Source organism: Arabidopsis lyrata (genome assembly GCF_000004255.2).
Source record: "Arabidopsis lyrata subsp. lyrata unplaced genomic scaffold ARALYscaffold_8, whole genome shotgun sequence".
Lineage (NCBI taxonomy): Eukaryota > Viridiplantae > Streptophyta > Magnoliopsida > Brassicales > Brassicaceae > Arabidopsis > Arabidopsis lyrata.
The window spans coordinates 3,582,100-3,606,344 of record NW_003302548.1 but is presented as its reverse complement, the minus strand read 5'-3'; the positions used below and the strand labels follow the sequence as shown (position 1 = coordinate 3,606,344).

General features: G+C 37.0%; 6 protein-coding genes across 9 annotated transcripts; 2 read left to right on the top strand and 4 right to left on the bottom strand.

Moving 5' to 3' along the window:
- Positions 1-1,731: 1,731 nt before the first annotated feature.
- LOC9299681 lies at positions 1,732-7,301 on the bottom strand. Of its 2 annotated transcripts, none has more exons than XM_021021953.1 (2): positions 6,887-7,301; positions 1,732-3,003 (listed from the first exon to the last, which is right to left on the bottom strand). In XM_021021953.1, exon 2 carries the CDS (start codon positions 2,733-2,735, stop codon positions 1,803-1,805), a length of 933 nt encoding a protein of 310 aa, XP_020877612.1. In that variant the 5' UTR covers positions 2,736-3,003; positions 6,887-7,301; the 3' UTR covers positions 1,732-1,802. Both variants share the same exon structure in this region, with proteins under 2 accessions (XP_020877612.1, XP_020877616.1).
- LOC110227534 lies at positions 4,281-6,021 on the bottom strand. The gene has a single exon (XM_021021968.1). The coding sequence runs from the start codon at positions 4,862-4,864 to the stop codon at positions 4,328-4,330; it is 537 nt and encodes a 178-aa protein (XP_020877627.1). The 5' UTR covers positions 4,865-6,021; the 3' UTR covers positions 4,281-4,327.
- Positions 7,302-9,958: 2,657 nt separating the features above from the next.
- Positions 9,959-10,480, bottom strand: LOC9301451 (probable leucine-rich repeat receptor-like serine/threonine-protein kinase At3g14840; the record flags this gene model as incomplete). Its single annotated transcript, XM_021032229.1, has 1 exon — positions 9,959-10,480. A coding segment is annotated over one exon (522 nt), but the record flags the coding sequence as incomplete, so codon positions are not given.
- Positions 10,481-11,399: 919 nt separating this feature from the next.
- On the top strand, positions 11,400-13,625 carry LOC9301450 (pentatricopeptide repeat-containing protein At5g44230). Its single transcript, XM_002865330.2, has one exon. The coding sequence runs from the start codon at positions 11,486-11,488 to the stop codon at positions 13,460-13,462; it is 1,977 nt and encodes a 658-aa protein (XP_002865376.1). The 5' UTR covers positions 11,400-11,485; the 3' UTR covers positions 13,463-13,625.
- A 903-nt stretch (positions 13,626-14,528) lies between these two features.
- On the top strand, positions 14,529-21,074 carry LOC9299680 (phospholipid-transporting ATPase 2). Of its 2 annotated transcripts, XM_021026994.1 has the most exons (25): positions 14,530-14,589; positions 14,826-15,039; positions 15,133-15,346; positions 15,435-15,551; positions 15,655-15,747; positions 15,838-16,012; positions 16,135-16,301; positions 16,414-16,518; positions 16,760-16,857; positions 16,958-17,100; positions 17,260-17,356; positions 17,497-17,606; positions 17,700-17,864; positions 17,963-18,117; positions 18,250-18,330; positions 18,435-18,555; positions 18,653-18,759; positions 18,848-18,979; positions 19,088-19,241; positions 19,416-19,533; positions 19,614-19,787; positions 19,894-19,945; positions 20,145-20,272; positions 20,383-20,533; positions 20,631-21,074. In XM_021026994.1, the coding sequence occupies exons 2-25, from the start codon at positions 14,915-14,917 to the stop codon at positions 20,970-20,972; spliced, it is 3,324 nt and encodes a 1,107-aa protein (XP_020882653.1). In that variant the 5' UTR covers positions 14,530-14,589; positions 14,826-14,914; the 3' UTR covers positions 20,973-21,074. The 2 variants fall into 2 exon arrangements, with proteins under 2 accessions (XP_020882657.1, XP_020882653.1); XM_021026998.1 differs by lacking the exons at positions 19,894-19,945; positions 20,145-20,272; positions 20,383-20,533; positions 20,631-21,074 and having other exon boundaries at positions 14,529-14,589; positions 19,631-19,758.
- A 119-nt stretch (positions 21,075-21,193) lies between these two features.
- On the bottom strand, positions 21,194-23,233 carry LOC9299679. Of its 2 annotated transcripts, none has more exons than XM_002863557.2 (7): positions 22,885-23,232; positions 22,741-22,798; positions 22,586-22,666; positions 22,458-22,493; positions 22,129-22,368; positions 21,879-22,020; positions 21,194-21,789 (listed from the first exon to the last, which is right to left on the bottom strand). In XM_002863557.2, exons 1-7 carry the CDS (start codon positions 23,070-23,072, stop codon positions 21,314-21,316), a joined length of 1,221 nt encoding a protein of 406 aa, XP_002863603.1. In that variant the 5' UTR covers positions 23,073-23,232; the 3' UTR covers positions 21,194-21,313. The 2 variants fall into 2 exon arrangements, with proteins under 2 accessions (XP_002863603.1, XP_020882661.1); XM_021027002.1 differs by having other exon boundaries at positions 21,197-21,789; positions 22,099-22,368; positions 22,885-23,233.
- Positions 23,234-24,245: the final 1,012 nt, after the last annotated feature.

Genomic DNA, 24,245 nt, shown 5'->3' with positions numbered 1-24,245 from the left:
AACATAAGTAGGACGTTTTAAAAAAAAAAAAAAAAAATTGGGCTAGGCGGCCGCCTAGGCGGACGAAAAATCGGATCTCCGATTTTTTCTTACCGATTTGGACAAAATCGCCGCAGTGCTCCTCCGATCAGCGCCTAGACGGCCACCTAGGCGGCTAGGCGGCCGATTTTTAAAACAAGGAGAATGTTTTCTGTGTAAGGAAAGACCCAAACAAAAATCTATTTATTGGTTGCATCGGATAAGTCGCCGAAGTGGGTGTGGGACTCAAATTAAGGTCCGTTAAGTAGATAGATATGTGTGGCTCCTACATAATTAGTCGGCAGATTCTGCGGAGCATATTTTAGCCTTTCTTCTCACGCACGCACTTCAGTATCGCGTGTCACTCACCGACCAAACATAGATCACGTGATCTCACCATTTCCCGCATACGTTCATACGGTTTAGCCCATTGCCTGAGCCTTGCCTGCGTCGTCGTTGTCTTAATGTTTTGATTTTAGTATTTATTAGGTAGCTTATCAAGTCAAGGCCATTATGTAATTCACCGACGGTTACAAACTTACGACATTTAACAACAATCTTAAGCATTCACACTTGACTTCTTTTTGGCACTACTCAACTTGTAATTGACTTTTAGTATTCGACAATGCATGGACAGAAAAAAGAAAATGAAGTGAATTCAAATTTTTAACAATAAACATATAACGTTGTAGGAACTAGATTTTTACAATGAGAAAAAACTGATAATTGCAAAAACAATAACAAATTTTATATTGAAAGTTTCAAACAAAATACCGAATTATTAAAATCGAAAGGGTCGGATTTGCAAAGACGAGACAAATCTATTTCTTTTTTTAGTTATAAAATCGTCATATCTTTTTTCAATGAAAACCTTTATTAAAAATAACTTGATCAACATACAAATGTTCAGAAATCCATACTGGTGGATCCAAGCAACAAAAAAAAAAAAAAAGAGTCAATACAGCTTTTTTTTAGCTAAATTATGTGCTACTTCGCTACAAGATCGTTTCGTATTACGAAAACTGACGTCCTGAAAACGTGATGCCCAAAAGATGATATTCTGGAATAAACCAGTGATAGAGACGTCCACAACTAGACCATTAACGACGTCAATGAAGATTTTGATGTCTCCCTCGAAACTGACCGACGTGTGTCAACGATTATTGTTGCATTGGCAAAAGTAAACCCTCAGCTTCAGCTTCCAACGAAGTGTATGTAGTGCGTCCTTTTGCCACTACAAGAGTATTTCGAATGATCCAACCTCCCATGACCTAATGTGTAATAGGATCAAAACCGGCGTCAAAGTTACGTGTGACATGATGATTAATTGATCGTGTCCAGTAGCTCCGCTCTGATGGAGGAGAGAAATAATTTTCAATTGCACCGGTGGTGTGGATCTATTCTGCAATATCTGTTTGAGCCTGAAGAAAAACATTTAAATGGTTTTCTCTAATGTTCTTATAGATAAAATTGTTACAAGCCATTCATATATGCCAGAGTAACCAAAATGGTAAAAGTTTTTGTTCCAACGTGATTCTAATCTCAGCATAAACGAATCCTTTTTTTTTGTTTTGAATCCAATCCTATTAAACTTGCCTCGCATCATGCATATTCTAACAGCATTAGGAACACACAATCATTAGTGGCACACCATTCCAGATTCCAATCAAGCGAAATAAGATGAACGTAGCTTGAAATTATAAACGAAGCCAAAGAGATTACAAAAAATACACACACACAAGAGAAAAAAAAATCATATATTATATTTCGTTTGTTTATAACTATTACTTTCCTACAAGGAGTTTAGCTCTAGCATCTCCTTTATTGATCTCAAACTTATCTGCTAAACCAAAGTGAACCATCAACAACCAAACGAAGTTAAGAAGCTCACCGCCTCTGCTAAGTTGCGCCACATGCTCCGTAGCTTTACAATGACTTGCTGCGTAACATAGCAACTCAACCCACACTTTGCTCAATACTCTCCATTTCCCATCTTCATTACTACTCTCTTTCAAATTCCGAAGCTCTTTTGCCAACATACTCGCATCGAAAAGAACCGACTTGCTTTGATTTCCCTTCACAAGTATCTGCTCAATATCGTTATTAACAGATAAAACCATCTTACTCGCTAGTTTCATATCTCTCAGATTCTTGATATGCTTTCCTTTGAAAAACCTCTCAGCTTCAGCCTTAGTGTATCTAAAACGTATAGTCCCCATTCCCGACACTTCTGACATCAATTTTGGTCGCATTATCAACAAATACATCATGTAATCCGATATAATCTTGCTGAATTCTCGGTCATCATAACTTTCTCTGCTCAAATTCTCCATCTCCCCACCTTCTTCTTCTTGAAAACAGAGCTCAGTAGCAATATGCCAAAGGAGTAGACTTTGATCATAATCAACTTTCTCTATATAACACATCAATGTATCAATTTCTGCCAATATCGAATCTTGTAAAGCCCATTGTCCTCTCGCCCAAGACAGTTTCTTTGCAACTTTAGGTGTTTCCGCAAAACGGGACTTATCCTTCAACTCATAGAATATAAATTCCCATTGATTCTTCGTCAAAGGCTCTCTCAAAACGAACCTAAACTCGTCTAGATAAGTTTTAACACTAAAGATTCGATCAATGTATTTCCAAAGGACTCTGAAAAATTCAGGAATACCCGCAAAGAATACAAGGTATAACGGGTAAACTGTGTAACGAAACATCAGATTTTTTTTAGACCATTGCCTAAGCACGCTTCTTATTGATCTATTAACATTCTTGATCGATCCAATTCTTCCATTAGCTTAGCGTAGTTAGGACCAGCGTCTGGTGCTAGAAGCATTGTTTCTTTAAAATTTTCTTTGGATTTGTCTAAGCTCGCTGAGTACAATGCTCGTGTCCTCTCTACATATTTAATCGTTCCGGTGACGAATAAAAGTGTGATTGGTGGCCATAAGACGTTTTCCAACGATTGCACCACCACATAAACACCTGAAAAAACGACATAAAAATCATATAATGTTATAAAAGAACTTAAGTAATGAGGATATTTTTGTTTTAATCAATAAAACGGTAAGATATTTTGATTATTTGACTGCCTTTGGGCAACCCTCTCAACAACTAATAGATCCATTCGAAGAACATGAGGACTAGTTGACTTAATCAACCTCCAAATATTTGGGGCTGATTACGTCAATAAAGATAATGAAAAATCATTTCATTTTTTGGTTGAAATTTTAGGTGGTTCTTGAGAAAAAACAGCGAAATTTTTTATCCCTAAAGTGGATACTAATTAAGAGAAATGTATAAACCAATGCTTCCATGATCTTTTCTATAGTTCTATATATAGATCCACCTGCTATTGATTTGTAATGGTTTAGAGTTTGATTGGTATGTTGTCCAAATAGACGGACCAATTCATAACCCACTGAACAAATATTCGCACGGACGGACCATATGGACGTGGTCATGTCCTATTGACAGCTCTAGAGTTAAAAGTGTAATAGCAATGAGTAACTAATGAATCTGGGTTTTTAAAGACTATCGTGAATGTCGTCTAAGTGGCAAAAAATTAACTCAATTTTCTATACATCAACCAAATTTTTTTGCTTCACCCATTAGAGAAGGATGAGATCAAGAATATTTTCTTGGTTGAAATAGAATACTCTTGGCCACAAGGAAGCAAGATGTCTCCAACAAGATCCTCTCCCACATTCAAATAGTTCTAAACATGGAGATGCATCCTCATATGCACCAAATCAGTCATCGGTTCATGTTGCCACAACAACTCAAACACCTTCTGATGGGGTCAAAAATGAGATCTGAACCACTAACTTAGAAACCACCTCCCATCATTATGCGGGTGCGGGTGTAAACTCATGAATCCAAGCCAACAATCAATTTTCACCTCTAGAGATGAATATAATAACTCAGCCACTTCAATGGTTGAGAGACTTACCACTGAAGAGATGGATGCATCTGCTCAGAGAATTCTGAGTGAGAGAGGCCGGTAAAACCATCTTAAAATAAAGAGTCAAGAGATGGAGTGGTCGGTGGCTGGGGCTGGTGGAAAAACGTGGTCGTGGTCGTGGCGGTCATGGAGGTCGTGGTTAGTGGCCTACAATCACTACTGTATCACCTCCTCTTCTCTTTCTCTTTTATCCAATAGCTAATGTTTAAGAGCAGTCTAGACTAAGTATCTCTACTTACCTTCTTCTCTTTTATTTACTTTTCACACACTACATGAATATTGAGTTTTAATAGCATTCTTTTTTTTTTTTTTTTTTTTTTTGAACAAAAGCTTGTTTTCATTCCATTAATGTAGAAACCAAGTACAGAGATAGAGGAAAACTGAATTCCCAAAGTTTAAAGCACCACAATAAAGGGTATACCCCAAAGACAACATAAGATAGATATAAAGATAGGTAAGGTTAATCGATAAAAGTTCCTTGAGAGCTTTGAGCCAAAAGCTAGGTAGCTTGTTGATACATGTGAGATCAAAGAGTATCGATGATTCTTCCAAGAGCAAGTCAATGGATGAACGATTGCCCATTGTCAAGAGACGAAGTGGGGTTGATGAAGGGGTCAAAGACGTGATTCTCGCCGGCACGAGAAAAGCTACACGAAGTAGTGCTTTGAAAAGGGTTCGAGCAAAGGTGAAGGTGCTCTGATGCTTGAAGTTGTTTGCTAGAGCTGCCGTATAGTGGGAATTGAGCTTAGGCAAAACATAGCAATTGGAAGTGGTGTGGAGGGTGTATGGCTTGAAGTCGTCAGAAGAGTTTGATGGAGAATGGTCATTGGACAAGCTTCCAAAGCCACCATCAAATCTCTCACAGGAAGGGTTCAAGAGCATTAGACCAAAGACCTTTAAGCTTATAAACACATACCTCAAGACTTTAGATGAAGCATAAACCAGGGTTCGCAAGTGATGGGTGTAAAACCGTAACAGAACAGGTGGATCCTCTCTCGCATGAAAGCCTCGGCCATGGAGATTAAGAATTCCACACAAAGTTTGTCTTCGGTTTAACACATAGAAAATAACCAGACCTGAGCTTCAAGGTTTTGAGCATATGAAAGTTATCACTGAAATTGATAGATTGCACATGAATGAACTCGATGAACAGGGGGTACGGAGGTAGGAGGTTGAGGAAGCTGCGGTAATCACCGCTCCTTGGAGACGGGATCATAATGCCGTTCTTCCTCAATCCTTTCATCTGACCTCGATAAAGGTAGCTAAAACCATAAGTAATCCACTTAAGTGATTTTAATGGCCAGGTTCTCAGAGAAGGTTTGTACCAACAATGAAGCGATGTTTGATTAGGTTCCAATCGATGTCCTCTAACAACTGGTTCCTTAGATCGACACAAACGTTTGCAGAGAAAGCACAAATGAGAGTTTAGGCAAAACCTGGGCTTAGTGGAAAGATGAGTTAGGCTGTCACTTCTACAAGTGGTCCAAGAGAGAAAACACCATGGGCCGAATTGGGAAAGGCCCAATAACGAAAACCCTAGTGTCTCTTTGGCTGCGTTGATGATGCTGTGACTGTGGCGGCTGGACATCGGCGAGATGATAATTAGAATGGAATGACGCATCGCCGGAGGTTATGGCACCGGAGTAGTCAAGACCGGCGACTTGCGGTACCATTTGGAAAAAGGTGCTGCAGGTTTGGATTTTAAGGATCTCACCAACATCAAGGCGGAGTAAGATTCGTCCAAAGCCACCAGCGGGTTAGAACGATGAAGTGATAAAGCTTTGGAAAAAATTATTAAAGGGTCTCCGACCACCGTTAACAAAATCAAAGGAAGAGCGCAGTGATGGTCGGGAAGATGATGAAAAGAAAACAAAAGGATTGAAAAGGTGATGTAAAGACAAGAGAGAGCGAATTGATTAGAGATATCCCGACGCCGGCGAGCAAAGACTCCACCGGCGTCGGAAAACATGATCAGAAAATGGCCCTCGATAATGGTGCCCGAGAGAGTTTGGCTAACGTTTTATGAGTTTTAATAGCATTCTAAGATAGCTTTTATGTGTGTTTTGCTATTGTTGACTTATTCCTAATTTTTCTATAGCGTTTATAGACAAACGCTATAATATATTATATTCCAAAATTAAACGATAGTTTCAAACCCATACCCAGTCGGTTCAACCGGTTCACTGAGTCGCGGGTTAGTGGTGGGTTTTTGTGGGTTTTTCCGGTTTTGAAATTGACGGGTATTAGCACTAAACCCAAACCGGAATAGTGTCCGGGTCGTGGGTTAACCGGTCGGACCAGACGGTCTGGGTCGGGCGTGAAAACACGGAATGAAACTATATACATCAGCTCTCTAGAAACCGTTTTGCTAGCCAACGTTATCATAGAGTTAACACTAAAAATTATTTAGTGTCCGCCTCTATTTTTCATGGCCGCCATTTTTTTTTGTTGTAAATTTTTTTGACTTATTTTATCTGTATGATCCTTATCAATCATAGCATACTCTTTAAAATTAATGCACCAAATTTAACACAAAAAAATCTTTCTATACATCTAGAAAACTAGTCTAGGTTTTGAATTAAAATTTCTGATATAAAAGAACTTAAATGCCTTATTACAATAGAATTTATATTATTTTTCATAAAACAATGAAATTGGCGGAGAAATGTTTTTAGTCAACTGGTTTAATATCTACCTTTGCGTTTTTTTCACCAGACTTCAACTCTAGATAATCGTGTTATCCCGCGTTGTAGAGTTTTGGTTATTTAATAAACAACCATTAAAAGCTTATATTACATTTTACTATTTTATTTGCTAGTGTTCTTCTATCTTCAGGCAATACATACACATAACACATCTAATGTATTTTCCAAGATATCTGAATCGTGTTCACCCGTTTCTTACCTGCAAGCGCTTGAAAGACGAGGCCAAATAAATGACGTTTCCATAACGCATTATCCTCAAGAGCCAATGCGGTTATGGTGTCCGGACCACCAAGATGCAACAACAAGAATGGTGCCCATAGAGCAAGAAGCTTCTTGTTTTTTGGAAGATCGCCAGGTTCTGAGTCTTTCCCTTGGTTCTTAGTGATCTGAGATACCACATAATTAGCTGTCCAATCCGCTAAAAGATAAGCGGTCCATATAACCGATGCGAGCAACTTCTTCGACGTGCGTTTCCGCATAGGTGCAAGAAAGATAAGAGACGTTTGAAGCAACAGAGACAGTATCACAAGTCCTCTGATGTTCCATATGTCTAATATCTTTTTTATTGCTGGTGGAATCACTTGCATTGTGGTTACTCTTTTTGTCTGAAAAAACTAAGCTCGTTAAGTATCAAAATTTGCTATTTCATGCTCTCTTACTCAGGGTACATTGTACATATATATATAAGGGATTAGATTATTTGTTAATTATTTGACCAGATTCTTATAAATGAAGCTATTTAAAAACACGTGAATTATGTTTTCCCACTGTTCTCATACTTTGCATAAAATGAGAGCATGAAAATTTGCATAATTCCTTTCTTATATTCCACGGTAAGTCTTTAACCAAGGGCTTTTTCTCTGTCAGAATTTAATATTCTTTCCTTGTTGATAATAAAATCAAGAAAATCATACTTTAATAGTAGAAGGATTTTCTGTTTTTCGCTTGATTTTGTGTAACTGACAAAACCTTAATTTTTGAAGAGAATTTTTTTTTGAAACAAGAGCATTGCTTGATCTTACCACCTCGAGCATACGTACATACTAGACCACTGAGTTTGGCAAGTACAATAATGTGGTTCCTACATCTCGTCGAAAAATATATTCTGAAATCAACTATACCAGTGAGTTACATCCAAAAATGAATCCATCAATTATTTTTAGTGGAGGCAAAAATATATACAAAATAAAATAAAATAAGAAATAAAACATTAAAAAATGTCATAATATGGTTTACTAAAAATATTCATTAGGTAAACCTTTTTTTTTGTCATCATCATTAGGTAAACCATAATGGGCAAAAAAAGTGATCGTTGGAGGGATCATCCATTACATCACTGATTCAACATATAGATGTGATCATAAAAATGGAAATAGTTTCTCTAAAATGTTTATTAATTAATTTTATAGTTTGATGCATATAAATGTAAACTAAAATGTTAGTATGTTTGATGTCAAAAAAAAAAAATGTTAGTATGTATGCATTGGGAAAATTTATTTCCATTAGCAAATCAATTTTCTCAATATCATATTTGTTAAAAAGTCTGTATACCATCCCTGATGGGTTTTCCATCGATTCAACTATCAAGGTCATCATCTTCTTTTTTTCGTCCAAATATTCATTAAGGAAGAAGCCCAATGGGCATTACAAGGGATGAAAATACAAAGCCCATGTTCTGCCTTAATTAGATTTATAAAACAGCTTAACCTAACTATTAAGACCATCTCCAAATGTATTTTCCTATTTTTAGTTCTATTTCTATAATAGAGGTCAGTTTTCTCTATTTTTACTCCAATGTGTTCTTATATTTTTTTCTCTAAAAAGTTTAACTCTATTTATAGGAAAAAAATAGAGATTTTCTATATTATCCTCTATATATATAGATCTCTATTTTAGAGATGAAAATAGAGGTGAGTTGGAGTAGATTTGCCTCTAAAATAGAGTTTAGAGACAAATATAGAGGTGTGTTGGAGATGCTCTAAGCAAGATTAAGAGAAGGTGCTTTGGGGAGACATTTCACGACCAAAAAAAGAAAAAAAGAAGAGAAGGTGCCATGTGTCGACATGTGTCAAACACACAAGAAAGAAAGGTTTGACGCTGTCGGTGCCGATGAAATCCACGATTTGACGCAGCTCTGCCGCCTGACTTCAAAATCCACCACCGGAAACCTTCCATAGAGTTCGCCGTTGCAGACCTAATCGAAATCCTCCAATCCCATCTTGAATTTTCGTAAGAAGATTGTCAAACCTTCATTTTCTCAATTCTAAACTCCTAGAGGAGGCTCCGTCATAAGACCTACAAAGGTCCACTTCACGAGAAACATGTCGACGAATATATTAATCCAGCTTTGAGAGAAAGGAGTCAAGCAGATGGTATGTCGAAGGAGATCCACCAAATTGCAATCGGGATCGAAATTGAAGCCTTGTGGATAGAAGAGAAAGAACAAAAACACAAATCCTACTTAACTGGTATACAAACCAGATTAAGAAGGGGAATTTATCATCCGAAACAGAGATCGAAGCTTAATCCGACAAATCTGAGTTTATCAAACAAATCCGTAGAGCTCCGATTTGAATCGGAAAGCAAAAGAGAGCTATAAAACTGAAGATAAAGACTATAAACAAACTAAATCCGGCAAGGGCGGAGGTGAAATCCGATAAGATCGGAAATCACAGCTTCTCTCTCTGAAAGATGGAGGTGAGAGAAGAGAGAGAAGTTGATATAAGGAAATTCCTCACTTTTCTAGGTCATCATCTTCTTGTAATTAGTTTATGTGATAATGATCCAAAAATTAATTAATTTCAAACATTACACTAAACTAAACAACATATGAGAACAAATTTTTCACTTACTTTTTTTTTTCTCCAATCAAGGTTTTCAAATCTCATCCATACAGTACCCTAAAATCTAAAGAATTTAAACCAATTTATATAATTTTATGTAATTGTCACAATTGATATTAACACATAAATTCATTATACTAAAATTCAATTATTTTAAAATGACAAAAAAATATTCAATTAATTTACACATTATCAAATTTAGGTTTATGAGTTTTGACTATTCATATATTTATGCAACTTTTTGGACATTTGTGTGCATGTTATGAACATTCTTGCATTTTTGTGATTGCATGTTTTCTATTTTTCTAATCAATCGAATTGTTTAATCATGTAAATAAGTCACAATTATTAACAATACCATATTAGAACATTGAAACAATCATATTAGAACATAGTAATTTACTAGCATAGCTTCCAAAAGTTGAAAACTATCTTTCAATTGCTTTTGTTTCTAAATAAAAATACATAATCTGACTCTCAATTGAAAATATTTTACAATGTTGAAAGGTGATAAAGTTAATTGTGTAAGAATCAATGCATAGAGATTTTTCATCTTTCTTTTCTCTCAGCTCTAGCGCTACTCGTCTCAGTTTCGATGGAAAATAATTATAAGAAACATTCTCTTTTCCTTTTCTCGAAATATGATACCTTTCTAAAGTCAATGTAATCTCCTGTGATTCGAATTCTTCGTCAATCTCCGCAATCATCCTCAACACATGCAGAGCATGCTCCTCATCACTAAGAACTGTCATGTGCGCTTCGACTTCTGCGGTTAGAGGACACTCTAACATGCTAACTACTGCTAACATCGGTGACATGTCAGCATATGCACGACTCGTACATATGATCCCAATGTTGATCGTCCTCATTACTTCATCCTTGTCATGGCTTTGTAGTCGCGGATCTACAAATTGCGCCACCTTGTTCTGCTTCCATAGATGAGGCACATGAAAAACACAAATAAAAATTCATATTAGATTAGAGATCTTATGCAAAATAATGAATTTATAAACTATAAAGTATTATTACCCCATCGACAAAATATATCTCCTCACTATCTGGAGATGGAGATTTGTGTTGCTCTTTACATGAACAACTTCCATAACTACTACACCAAAGCTATAAACATCAGATTTATCAGACAAATAGCTTTTATATGCATATTTTGGTGCCATATATCCGCTACATGTAAAATGTAAGTAAAGAGTTATAAGAAAAAATCTCACACTAAGCTGAACAATACTTTTATTTATTTAAATTACAATAAAATTCTTTATACTAAACTCACTATAGTAAAATTTAATAAATTCATACATTATCATATTTAGGTTATGATTTTTGACTAAATCAAATAAGTGTGCAATTTTTTGGACATTTTTGTGCATTTGTTATGAAAACTTTGAGCATGTTTGTGATTTGTGAGAATAGAACCGGAATCGAAGCAAAAAGAACCGAACCGGAACCGAATCGAAATTTTAAAATGCTCGGATCCTAAATTCTAGAATCGAAAAAACAAGAACCGAACCCGAACCAAAATTTTTTGGGTAAAATATCCGAAATATAATTTTATATAAAAAAATATTAGTTATTTTTAGTTCGAATAACCAAAAATACCTGAAATACCAAAAAATATTAAAAAATACCAAAAATATCCGAAAAAATACTCGAAAATATCCAAATTGCCCAAAAATCCATAATACCCTAAATATCCGAATGGATCCTAAACTCCAGAACCGAACCAGAACCGGAACCGGAACCGAACCGAATACCTTATTTTAATGGGCTGGGCCTTAAACAGAAAAGCCCAGTTAAGGTTACACCTTACAAGTGTTTCAAAGGTGCATTTTCGTAATTAAGTGAGTATCATAGGTGCAATTTAGTAATTAAGATGTGAAAATCCGAAACCGGTAACTATATAAACAAGGCACGGCGCAAGATCCGGGACCTTGCCGGCGATGACGGTGGCTCATTCTCACCGGTTCTCGACGGCGGTAAATCCCATTAACATAAGCTTGCTTTCAAAACAACTACTTCAGCTTGGAAGAACCAATAACAACAATTCCAGTACCTTCTCAGAGATCAGTCATCAAAGAGAGCTTCTAGTGTCTTCACTCATCTCAAAGCTCGACGATTGCATCAATCTCAATCAAATCAAGCAAATTCATGGTCATGTTCTCCGTAAAGGTCTCGATCAAAGCTGTTACATTCTCACCAAGCTAATTCGCACGTTAACCAAGCTCGGTGTTCCAATGGATCCATATCCTCGCCGTGTAATCGAGCCTGTTCAGTTCCGGAACCCATTTCTATGGACCGCAGTGATTCGTGGGTATACGATTGAAGGTAAATTCGATGAAGCTATTGCTATGTATGGATGTATGAGGAAAGAAGAGATTACGCCAGTTTCTTTCACTTTCTCTGCTCTTTTGAAAGCTTGTGGATCAATGGGAGATTTGAATTTGGGTCGGCAGTTTCATGCACAGACGTTTAGACTTAGAGGGTTTTGTTTTGTATATGTTGGGAATACAATGATTGATATGTATGTGAAATGTGGGTCTATTGTTTGTGCGCGTAAGGTGTTTGACGAAATGCCTGAACGAGATGTGATTTCGTGGACTGAGCTTATTGCTGCGTATGCTAGAGTTGGGAATATGGAATCTGCTGCGGATTTGTTTGAAAGTTTGCCTACGAAAGATATGGTGGCTTGGACTGCTATGGTTACGGGATTTGCGCAGAATGCTAAACCTCAGGAAGCTTTAGAGTATTTTGATAGGATGGAGAAATCGGGAATTCGAGCTGATGAGGTTACTGTGGCTGGATATATATCGGCCTGTGCACAGCTGGGAGCAAGTAAATACGCTGATCGAGCTGTTCAAATCGCTCAGAAATCTGGGTATTCTCCTAGCGATCATGTTGTTATTGGGTCTGCGTTGATAGATATGTACTCAAAATGCGGAAATGTAGAAGAGGCAGTTAATGTGTTTGTGTCGATGAACAACAAAAACGTTTTCTCTTACAGTTCGATGATCCTTGGTCTTGCTACGCACGGGCGTGCTCAAGAGGCTTTAGATCTGTTTCATTACATGGTAACGCAGACAGCGATAAAACCAAACACGGTTACATTTGTTGGTGCGCTTACGGCTTGCAGCCACTCGGGACTCGTTGACCAAGGACGTCAAGTATTTGCTTCTATGTATCAAACATTCGGTGTTGAACCAACGCGGGATCACTATACTTGTATGGTCGATCTTCTTGGCCGTGCAGGGCGGTTACAAGAAGCCCTTGAGCTGATTAAAACTATGTCTGTTGAGCCACACGGAGGTGTATGGGGTGCATTGCTCGGTGCCTGCAGGATTCACAACAATCCAGACATAGCAGAGATTGCTGCAGAACATTTGTTTGAATTGGAACCGGACATTATCGGAAACTATATATTGCTCTCTAACGTCTACTCGTCAGCTGGAGACTGGGGCGGCGTTTTAAGTGTGCGGAAACTGATTAAAGAAAAGGGTTTGAAGAAGACACCCGCGGTTAGTTGGGTTGTAGATAAGAACGGTCAGATGCATAAGTTTTTCCCGGGAAACCTAAACCATCCAATGTCAAAAAAGATTCAAGACAAGTTAGAAGAGCTTGTAGAAAGATTAACGGCACTAGGGTATCAACCGGATTTAAGCTCTGTGCCCTACGACGTGAGTGACAATGCAAAGAGGTTGATACTGATACAGCACACCGAGAAGCTAGCTTTAGCGTTCTCTTTACTCACTACGAACAGAGATTATACAATAAAAATAATGAAGAATTTGAGGATGTGCCAAGATTGTCACATGTTTATGCGTTTGGCATCAGAAGTTACAGGGAGGGTGATTATAATGAGGGATAATATGAGATTCCACCATTTTAGGAGTGGAGCATGTTCTTGTGGTGATTTTTGGTGAGAATCGAGATTGTAGACAGACTGAATCCAATCTTCAAGGAGACTTTTCTTGTGAATCAAGAAAAGGGCTTTGGAAAATTGTAAAACCGGGCCTTGTGGCCTAGTGGTAAAGGGGTCACAGCTGTGACTTCCGCCACCAGGGTTCAAGGCACGGCCACTGGCAGGTTTACATAGGGGAATTGGCAGCCTCGTGGGATTAGTCCTTGTGCCTAGGAAGCCTTTGGGAGACCCGCAGTTATTAAAAAAAAAAAAAAAAAAAAAAAAAACTGGAGATAGTTTGCTTGACACTCAAGAGATTCGTCCAAGAATTTTGAACACGTCTCGTGAAGACTTGAGAGTTTTTAACGGAAACGCCAAGGATCTAAATCTGATCATAGCTATAGTTAAGTGTATTGTATGTAACTTCGACCTTGCTTAGTCATGATTCTCATGGGCTTGGGCTGTCTCTATAGGCCCAATTATATATTTCCTTTTTTGTTAGGGTAAAATTCGTTCGTGGCATAACAAACGAACGAATGTCTTCGGCTCTTCGCTATAGTTCATTGGGTTGTTACTTGGACAACTTCGAATAGAATCAATAATACAAACACTTTTTTCTTGTTTTTTTCTTTCTAAATAAATGTAAAAATTTTACTCAATGAGTTTCACAATTTGACTTGTTTGTTCCATGACGCCGTTTGTTTCTTTCCCTCCAAATGTAATTTCTATTATTTTCATTTTGATAAAATTTTCTATTATTTTCATTTCTCTTTTTGTATCGCTATCATAACAATATAAAGTTTGGTATATTATTAAGAATTTTCGGAACTATGGTCCACACAAAGAGGTATATTCGTAGATGGCGAGAGAATCGAAATTTCGTTGTATTTGTCTTAGTCTACGAAAGAGAATGCGTGCCGTTTTCTAAAACAGAAAACAACGAACAGTGTCTTTTGAATTAATCAAAACGGCAGAGACAAAATCTCTGATGGAGCCGATTTCTACGCAAGTCAACAAAACGCACCGTCGCTGCAGATCACTACCTCCTCTTTTCTTCCTTAACGAAAAACATTCAACAGAGAGCAAAACAAAAACCAAAAGAATCTCCAACTCCTGAGAAAAAAAATCAAACTCCGTGTGATCGATTAGGTAACGTATTACTCGATCTTCATATGAATTTCGAATTTTGCTTTCTACAGGATTGTTCATTTCGCGGGATTATCTGAGAAATGATAAATTAATTGCTGTTTTTGAGTTTTTTCTCTGATCTCGAATTTAATTAGATTCGACTTGCGATCTTGAGAGATCTCTGGTGTTTGAATTTTGAATCTAATTGGGTTTTGCTTCTTCAACGATGATGGGGTTTAACAATTCATATTTTGCAGTTTCTGGGATTACACTTCAATCAGTATTTATGAGTTTGAAGATGAAATTTTAGAAGAGTGTTTTTGCTTCCACGCAAAAAAAAAAAAAAATGAAGCGTTTTGTATACATTAACGATGATGAAGCTTCAAAAGAGCTTTGTTGTGATAACCGTATATCTAACAGAAAGTATACGTTGTGGAATTTTCTTCCAAAGAACTTGTGGGAGCAATTCAGGTGATGATGATGATTCAATTTATTTATGTTTCTAATGTTATATATCGGAGTTTCGTCTTCTCTGATCAAGATGTTGTATGGTTTTCTTTTCAGCCGGTTCATGAACCAATATTTTTTGTTGATTGCTTGCCTTCAGCTCTGGTCACTTATCACCCCGGTAAATCCTGCTAGTACATGGGGTCCGTTAATATTCATATTTGCGGTCTCGGCTTCGAAAGAAGCTTGGGATGATTACCACAGGTATCTATCAGATAAGAAAGCAAATGAGAAAGAAGTTTGGATAGTGAAACAGGGGATCAAGAAGCATGTATGAATCACTTTTGCACGATTTTTTTCTTGGTGATTGATTCTTAGGTGATATTTTTGGCTTGACTGTATTAGTATGTTGCATGTAGATTCAAGCACAGGATATACAAGTTGGCAATATTGTTTGGTTGCGTGAGAATGATGAAGTTCCTTGTGATCTAGTTTTGCTTGGTACCTCTGATCCACAAGGTGTTTGCTATGTAGAGGTAGACTTCCTGTTCATTTATGCTACAATTTAGTTTCCTGGTTGATGGTGGTAGCTTTTCTTGAGTACTTTCAAATGCGCTAAAAGTGAACTCATATATGCAGACTGCTGCTTTAGACGGGGAAACTGATCTCAAAACAAGAGTCATACCTTCAGCATGTGTGGGAATTGATTTAGAATTGTTACACAAAATGAAAGTAAGACTACTTGTAAATAATCATATCATTCCTCGTTTTTCATGTTGTTTCCTCTTATCAGAATTTATATTAAGCTATATATGTTTTCAGGGTGTGATTGAATGTCCTATTCCAGATAAGGATATTCGAAGATTTGACGCAAACATGCGCTTATTTCCGCCATTTATTGACAATGATGTCTGTTCTTTAACCATAAAAAACACTCTTCTTCAGTCCTGTTACTTGAGAAATACAGAGTGGGCTTGTGGAGTATCTGTCTATACAGGTAAAATTTTTCTTATAAAAATGTCATTTTTCTCGTGGACCATGCATTCTTAATATCTCTAGGCAGTCGTATTTTTAGTTGATCTTGACAAACTGCTTTAATGATTTTTCATACTTTTATAGGGAACCAAACTAAGCTTGGTATGAGTAGGGGTATAGCTGAGCCGAAGCTTACGGCTATGGATGCAATGATTGATAAACTGACTGGAGCAATATTCGTTTTCCAAATTGTCGTTGTTATGGTCCTCGGTGTAGCTGGAAATGTTTGGAAAGATACAGAAGCAAGGAAGGTTAGATTCCTACCTTATCCTCATACAATGTTATGTTCATAATAAAAATTTTACCCTAGTTTTTGTATGCTTGGGGAAGTTCTGAGCTATAGGAACTTGGTTTTTTTTTCAGCAATGGTATGTGCAGTATCCAGAGGAAGCCCCGTGGTATGAGCTGCTTGTAATCCCTTTGCGGTTTGAACTCCTATGCTCCATCATGATACCCATCTCCATTAAGGTAGTTTAAACTTCCTTGCTATACTAAGTGGAATTCTGGTAGCTCCATTGCTAGCTCTGGTGTGACATACAGAATGCATTAACTGACTTCTTGGCATGGGAAAGAGATAGTGGATTGAAAATCGGGGCTTAATGATCATCTTTTATGGAACAACATTGATCTTGATTCTTGAAGATAACGAAATTATGATAAAATTAGCATGCCTGTTTCTGCTAAGCATCTGATTGATGTAATGTGGCAGGTGTCTCTAGATCTGGTTAAGGGTCTTTATGCAAAATTTATAGAATGGGATGTGGAGATGATAGATCAAGAGACTGGTACAGCATCTTATGCAGCAAAGTAAGTTCAGGATAGAGGCAGACTACCTCAGATTAATCTGCTTTAAACACTTTAGTTTCATGATTTTTTGTTGCATTATGTGGCTTTTTGTGCATGGCAGCACAGCAATAAGCGAGGACCTTGGGCAAGTAGAGTACATTTTGACCGACAAAACTGGGACCCTGACAGACAACAAGATGATATTTAGAAGATGCTGTATTGGTGGCATATTTTATGGGAATGAGAATGGAGATGCTTTAAAAGGTTTCAGAATTTTTTTCTTGTGTATTATGTACTTAGTTTTATGCTTTCCCAATTTGTGTTGATCATATTAATTTATACATTGTTTTAAGCATGTGCATCAGCGAGTATGCATCAAAGGAGTATTCTTTCTTACTTATCTTTTTTCGTCTTTCTGATCAGATGCACAACTTCTTAATGCCATTACCAGTGGCTCTACAGATGTTATCCGATTTCTTACAGTTATGGCCATCTGCAACACAGTTATACCTGTGCAGAGGTAAATTTTAACTTCTTGAAATCTTCACAATATCTGTTTTTGGAAAAAAACTTCATAGATCATATTTAAGTTCTGCAAATTTATTCCGTTTGTTGAGGAAGTTTCATTTAGTTCTGATTTTTTGGGTTTCCATCTGACAGCAAAGCTGGAGATATTGTTTACAAGGCGCAATCTCAGGATGAAGACGCTCTTGTAATTGCTGCTGCAAAGTTGCATATGGTCTTTGTTGGCAAAAATGCCAATCTTCTAGGTAATAGTCATCTGATTTCAGTTTTGTTCTCCATGGAATATGTACCTAAAAAGTAGTTATCATTTGTTTTTCCCTACTCTTTACTAAATGCAGAAATCAGATTTAATGGTTCGATAATTCGCTATGAGGTACTGGAGATTCTTGAATTCACTTCAGATCGAAAAAGAATGTCAGTGGTAGTGAAAGATTGTCAGAATGGGAAAATTATACTTCTGTCAAAAGGTGCAGATGAAGCAATCCTTCCGTATGCATGTGCTGGTAAGTTGACGTATCTCTTATCTATATGAGACGAGCAAGTAGCATTCAACTGAATGTGCTCAGAGATGATGGCTGTTTATTCTCCACTATGCTTTTAGGTCAACAAACCCGAACTATTGGTGACGCCGTAGAACACTATTCCCAGCTGGGGCTCCGAACATTGTGTTTGGCTTGGCGTGAACTGGAAGAGAATGAGTATCTAGAGTGGTCAGTGAAGTTTAAGGAGGCTAGTAGTCTTCTGGTTGATAGGGAGGTAACTAAAACAAGTCTCTCTTTCTGTTGCTCACTATAAGCGATTGTGATGTATGATTAGTTTGAACCTACAGCTTACTGTCTAAGTCGATGCACCTGATTGCCTCAAAATGTTGTTTTTCTCATGTCACAGTGGAGAATTGCTGAGGTCTGTCAAAGATTAGAACATGATCTTTATATTCTAGGGGTCACTGCAATAGAGGACCGGTTGCAGGTAAAATATTTTAATGTCCAGGACATAGTGAGGTTCACAATGTCATATAATGTAGCATCCTAAATTGGAGAGGACTCATATATATTTTTTCCTTATTTATTTAGGATGGTGTACCAGAGACAATCGAGACACTTAGAAAAGCAGGGATAAACTTTTGGATGCTGACCGGAGATAAGCAGAATACAGCTATACAGATTGCTCTTTCCTGTAATTTTATCTCCCCAGGTAAGTTGGGATCATTTTCGTCTTTGTTATTTGTGTTAGAAAGCTTTGCCTATTGCTACTTCTCATACTTTTTCTACCATAATCATGTTTATATCAGAGCCTAAAGGTCAACTTCTGATGATTGATGGAAAAACTAAAGAAGATGTTTCTCGAAGTTTGGAGAGGGTTTTGCTTACAATGCGGATTACAGCTTCAGAACCTAAGGTTCACCTCAGCTAAATTCTTGAACTTTGATATCCTTGGAACAATTTGCTATCACCTGTATCAATGAATAATTTTATGGGTCGTACAGGACGTGGCATTTGTTATTGATGGCTGGGCTCTAGAAATTGCTCTGAAACACCATCACAAGGATTTTGTTGAATTAGCTATACTTTCTAGGACAGCCATATGTTGTCGCGTCACACCTTCACAGAAAGCCCAGGTACCCTACCAAATGTTAGGTGCTATAAGTATTCGATATTTCCTGGTACCAAGTGGCAGTGCTCATCTCATTTCTGTTTTGGTTGGAACTTTTTTCTCGACTTTACAGTTAGTTGAAATCTTAAAATCCTGCGATTATCGAACCCTTGCAATTGGTGACGGTGGGAATGATGTAAGAATGATACAGCAAGCTGATATCGGGGTCGGCATTAGCGGAAGAGAAGGGCTGCAGGCAGCAAGAGCTGCAGATTATAGCATTGGAAGTAAGACCATTAGCAAGAATTTTTTTCCTTAATATTAACTTGAAGATACATATCATGCACATATTTTCCATATACCTCCATATCCATGCTTCTGGATTTTGTTGCATGGATAAATTGTTTTAGCCACTTAAAACAGTTTTTGATTGGTTCTTGATGGACTAATCTTGATTGCAGGATTCAGGTTTCTGAAAAGACTGATTCTTGTTCATGGGAGGTATTCATATAACCGGACAGCATTTTTGTCCCAGTATTCCTTCTACAAATCGTTGTTGATATGCTTCATCCAGATTTTGTAAGTTTATTATCTCAGATATGTTCTCAGTAGATATCATCCAGGTCGTTCATGAAATACTGACAACAGAATCTACGTAGCTTCTCGTTTATTTCAGGCGTTTCTGGAACCAGTCTTTTCAATTCGGTTAGCCTGATGGCTTATAACGTTTTCTACACCAGTATTCCTGTTCTTGTTAGCGTAATTGATAAAGATCTTAGTGAAGCATCAGTGATGCAACACCCTCAAATTTTGTTCTACTGCCAAGCTGGAAGGTATGCTTGATTAATTGTGTCTAAATCTGGTTTTACTAAATCTGAAGTTAACTGTTCATACGTTCATATATATTTGTTAATTTCATCTGTTTTTTGAACTACTCAGGCTTCTAAACCCAAGCACATTTGCGGGGTGGTTTGGCCGATCCCTTTTTCACGTGAGTACTGTCATCTCAAATCTACTCAATTGAGTTCATTTTCTTCACTACATCCACCAATTAATAAAGTACAAATATACTATGCAAACTCCACACACCAATTAAGAAAGTTGAAATGCTTATAGTTACTTTTTATCTTCTTCATTGCTTTTTGTTCATGTTCCCTTGTATAAATCTGGATTCTGGGATGTATTTGCAGGCAATTGTTGTATTTGTAATAACCATACACGCATATGCTTACGAGAAAAGTGAAATGGAGGAGCTTGGAATGGTAGCTCTTTCTGGATGTATATGGCTTCAAGCTTTTGTTGTGGCTCAAGAAACCAAGTACAGCTTCTTTTCCTTGCGCACACATTTAGACTCATACATTCCATTTATATGTGCTTAGTGCTTATTGTCTCTTTCTTTTTCTATTTCTTTCTTGATGTGCATTGCAGTTCCTTTACGGTGTTGCAACACCTTTCCATTTGGGGAAATCTGGTCGCTTTCTATGCAATCAACTTTCTCTTCAGCGCAATACCGTCATCCGGAATGTACACCATCATGTTCCGCCTCTGTTCTCAACCTTCTTACTGGATAACAATGTTTGTGAGTATCAAAAACTCATCTCTTATCATCTGCCTATAAGTCTTCCCACAAACAAACACCAATTAAGAACAATACTTTGTTTCTTTCTCTTGTGCAGCTCATAGTTGGAGCAGGCATGGGTCCTATATTCGCATTGAAGTACTTCCGCTACACATACAGACCCAGCAAAATCAATATACTCCAACAAGCTGAAAGAATGGGTGGTCCAATACTGACTCTAGGAAACATCGAAACGCAACCAAGGACCATTGAGAAGGACTTGTCTCCATTATCCATCACTCAGCCCAAAAACAGAAGCCCGGTCTATGAGCCATTGCTATCAGATTCTCCAAACGCAACACGACGCTCATTTGGCCCTGGAACTCCATTCGAGTTTTTCCAATCACAGTCAAGATTATCATCATCGTCTGGTTACACCAGAAACTGCAAAGACAACTAAAAAACATTTTCTTTTTCTTTCAAATTTTTACATTTCCGTGACGTTTGTGACTTTTCTGATCTCAATGGTAAATGCAGTCCAAGTCGCGGGAATTAACCAGAATTTGATAGAGCAAAAAACGAAAGAAATGGACCAAAAAAAGAAACAAGTTGTATTTGTATATAAGACTACTTCACTGGATTTTGCAGATATTGAGAAGTAGTCTTTGAAAAAACATTGCCTTGTCAGCAAAATAGATCTTATTTATTAATTTATTAGATCTCTGCGAGGGAAAACCAAATGGAATACCTCTGCAACAGTATCTCAAGAAAACAAATGGGTACTTACATATAACTCGGATGTTACAATCTCGATCTACGTATAAACCTCTTCCCCGGTCTCCGCCTAGCCCGCCCGGTTTCTGATAACTTTATATCCCAATCCTCGACATTCTTCGGAATATAAACATCAAACAAGATTTGGCCTAGAACTCCATTGGGCTTAACCGATTCATCGGTTTGAGTATTGGACAAACGAATCAAGTCTTGTTTGTGTTCATCTTGCACATATCCACCATCTCTGCCCACGTAGTAACCTACGGTGGTAGGCACAAAGAAATGATCGGTTGTGACAAGTGGAGTTCCGTTGAAGCTTCTGTTAACACCAGAGGTTGATTGCCCCAAGCTTTGAATTGGCCCTGTTATCTCATCATCACCTTGAGTTTCTTTCATAGCTTCTCTGCCAAGACTTCTTGTCTTCTGCAGATAAACCGACACTGCTTTTGACAAGAACTCTGATACAGCAGCTTTATAGTCGACCTGGTTATAACGATAATGACCTGAAAGCATTATGTATGAATTAATATTCTGATCATAAAGAACTTATTTTGGAGAAAAAAAACATCACTAAGTGTCAGTATATACTAACCACAATGAGGAGAATCATTCCATTTTACAAGTTTTACATTTCCTCCTAATTCTTGGAGACGTGTAGCGAAATTATGTATAGTTTGATAAGGAGCGAGGTCATCGTTTTCAGAGCATAGAATGAGATAAGGTACTCTCATGGTCTGCACCAAAAGAACGTAAAAAGAATGCATTGAGATAAGAGGTCAAATCCGAAATCAAAGTCGAGACTTATTTTTTACCATTTCATAATATGTAAATAAGGCTCTTACTATAGTAGAGTAAAGAGTCTGCCAGAACTCAGCTCGCTGTGATTCAAACCTGTTGAGGAAAACATAATCGAGACTCGAAGCAATACCATTCGCTGCCCAAACAAACGGTTTAGGTGGATTAGACATTTTAAGCGTAGTTGGATGAACCGCTAATCGAGCTCCCAAGTCGCTAGTGAAATCCACAGGACAAGAGTCATAGATAAACCCTGAAATACAGTTTCTAACCAATCTACAATCATCCTGAATACACACAGAGATAAACCAAAAACCCATTAACCTAAGAATCATCAAGATAAAGACAAGTTTAATCATTAACAAGAATCGCATACCGGATTTAGTCCGGTTTCGCATGTTCCTTCAAGTATCTGCATATTTATACATAAAGAAGGATCTTGATTATACACTTATACTCAAAAGAGAGAACAAATTCAGAAAAATGGTGAAAACAAAACCTTACTTGAAGAACTTTATACATACAAGCATTAGGACCACCAGAGAAAGAAGCAAACACTAAAGGAACTGGCTTTGCTTTAAGCTCCTAAGAACATCATCAAAACGAGAACTAATAAGCTTATGAGATCAACAAAACAATAAAGTTGCAACCTTTATTACCTTCACAAGTTCAGACACAACATTAGAAGCTAAATCTGCAGCTTTGTCTGGAAGAAACCTATTACATAAAAAGAAATCAAGATTTGAATCAAAAGAGAATGATGATTGAAAACAGAGAGATGAGAGAAGGAGGTCAAAACAAACATGTTGAGAAATTGAGAATGGCAAACGAGAGAATCCCAAAGAAGAGAAGAATAGAGATCGACATGGTTCTTGAGATTGCGTTCTTCGCTAGACATCCAAGCGAATACCACAACGATCGCTTCGCTTTGACTTCCTTCATTGATGTTGTTCTTCTTTCTCCAATAGTAATTTCCTCCAATTCCCCACATCTTTTCTCTGTAAATTAGGGTTTTCTTTTTTTTTTTTGTTATGGAGAAGATGATTGTAGAAATCTTCAATTGAGGTTTGACATGATAATGAAAGGGCACAAGCTTCAAGCAGAGAGACGTAGAGGAAGAAGATAGAACAGATCACTATCGTTCGTTATCTTTTGGCTTAATCTAATAATAATGTTATATAACATAAAATTTAATTAGAAAAAAAAAAAATGTCCAAAAAAATTTCAAAAAATCTTAATTTTGCTTCTGATAAAATAATGTGTTAATTTTTATGATTTTTTTTTTTTTAATTTTAATCGTTAATTTGTATTGATTTTTATTTTAATCGCTATTTTTTGTTGACTTTAATAAATCACGTTGTTAAGTTGACTAATGAAATAAATTAGCGGATTACTTCTTTGATAAATTCATGGATACATATCAATAGTGACATGAAAAAACATAAGAATGCAAGCTTTTCTTAAAATTCTACAAAAGATTTCTATCCGTGATGTTGTTTCGATAAAATATTACTTAACGTAACGGACATTAGTTTTAATTAAGAAATTAAAACTAACTAATTGTTATTAGCTAGCTCTCTATGCTCGACATGGATCATTTTGAAGAATTAATTACATGATGTGTTCAGTTTGCAACTTGATGAGGTACACTACACAACGCAACGCCATTTGCAATTTGATGTCACATATAGTCATATACTGATTCTTCAAGATATTTGTTAAATGGCAATGTTTTTTACAAGCGTCTGCATCGGCATCATGAGTTCCATAATATTGCTATCGTCCACCATACAGTCATTCTTCTAGTTCTAAACGAAGCTTTCTTGGAAGATGCAGAATTTGATGATGTGGAAGCTGGTCTCAATCTAGAAGAAAAAGAGGAAGTTGAAATTTCCGAAAGAGGATTGATTCCCTTAAATTGATATGAGGTACACACCTATGTACAAATAGCTAGCTAGTTACCATTATACAAGATATACACAATTATATAATATAGTGACTAACGGAAGAGATTATAGCTATACACAGAACTGTTCCTATACACAGGGCCGGCCCAATATAATATGATGCCTAAAGCAAAAATAAATTTTTGGCCCATTAACAGAAAGTTAAAAAAAAAAACTGTAAAAAATTAGATGGTTAAAGACTCAAACTCATAACGCTA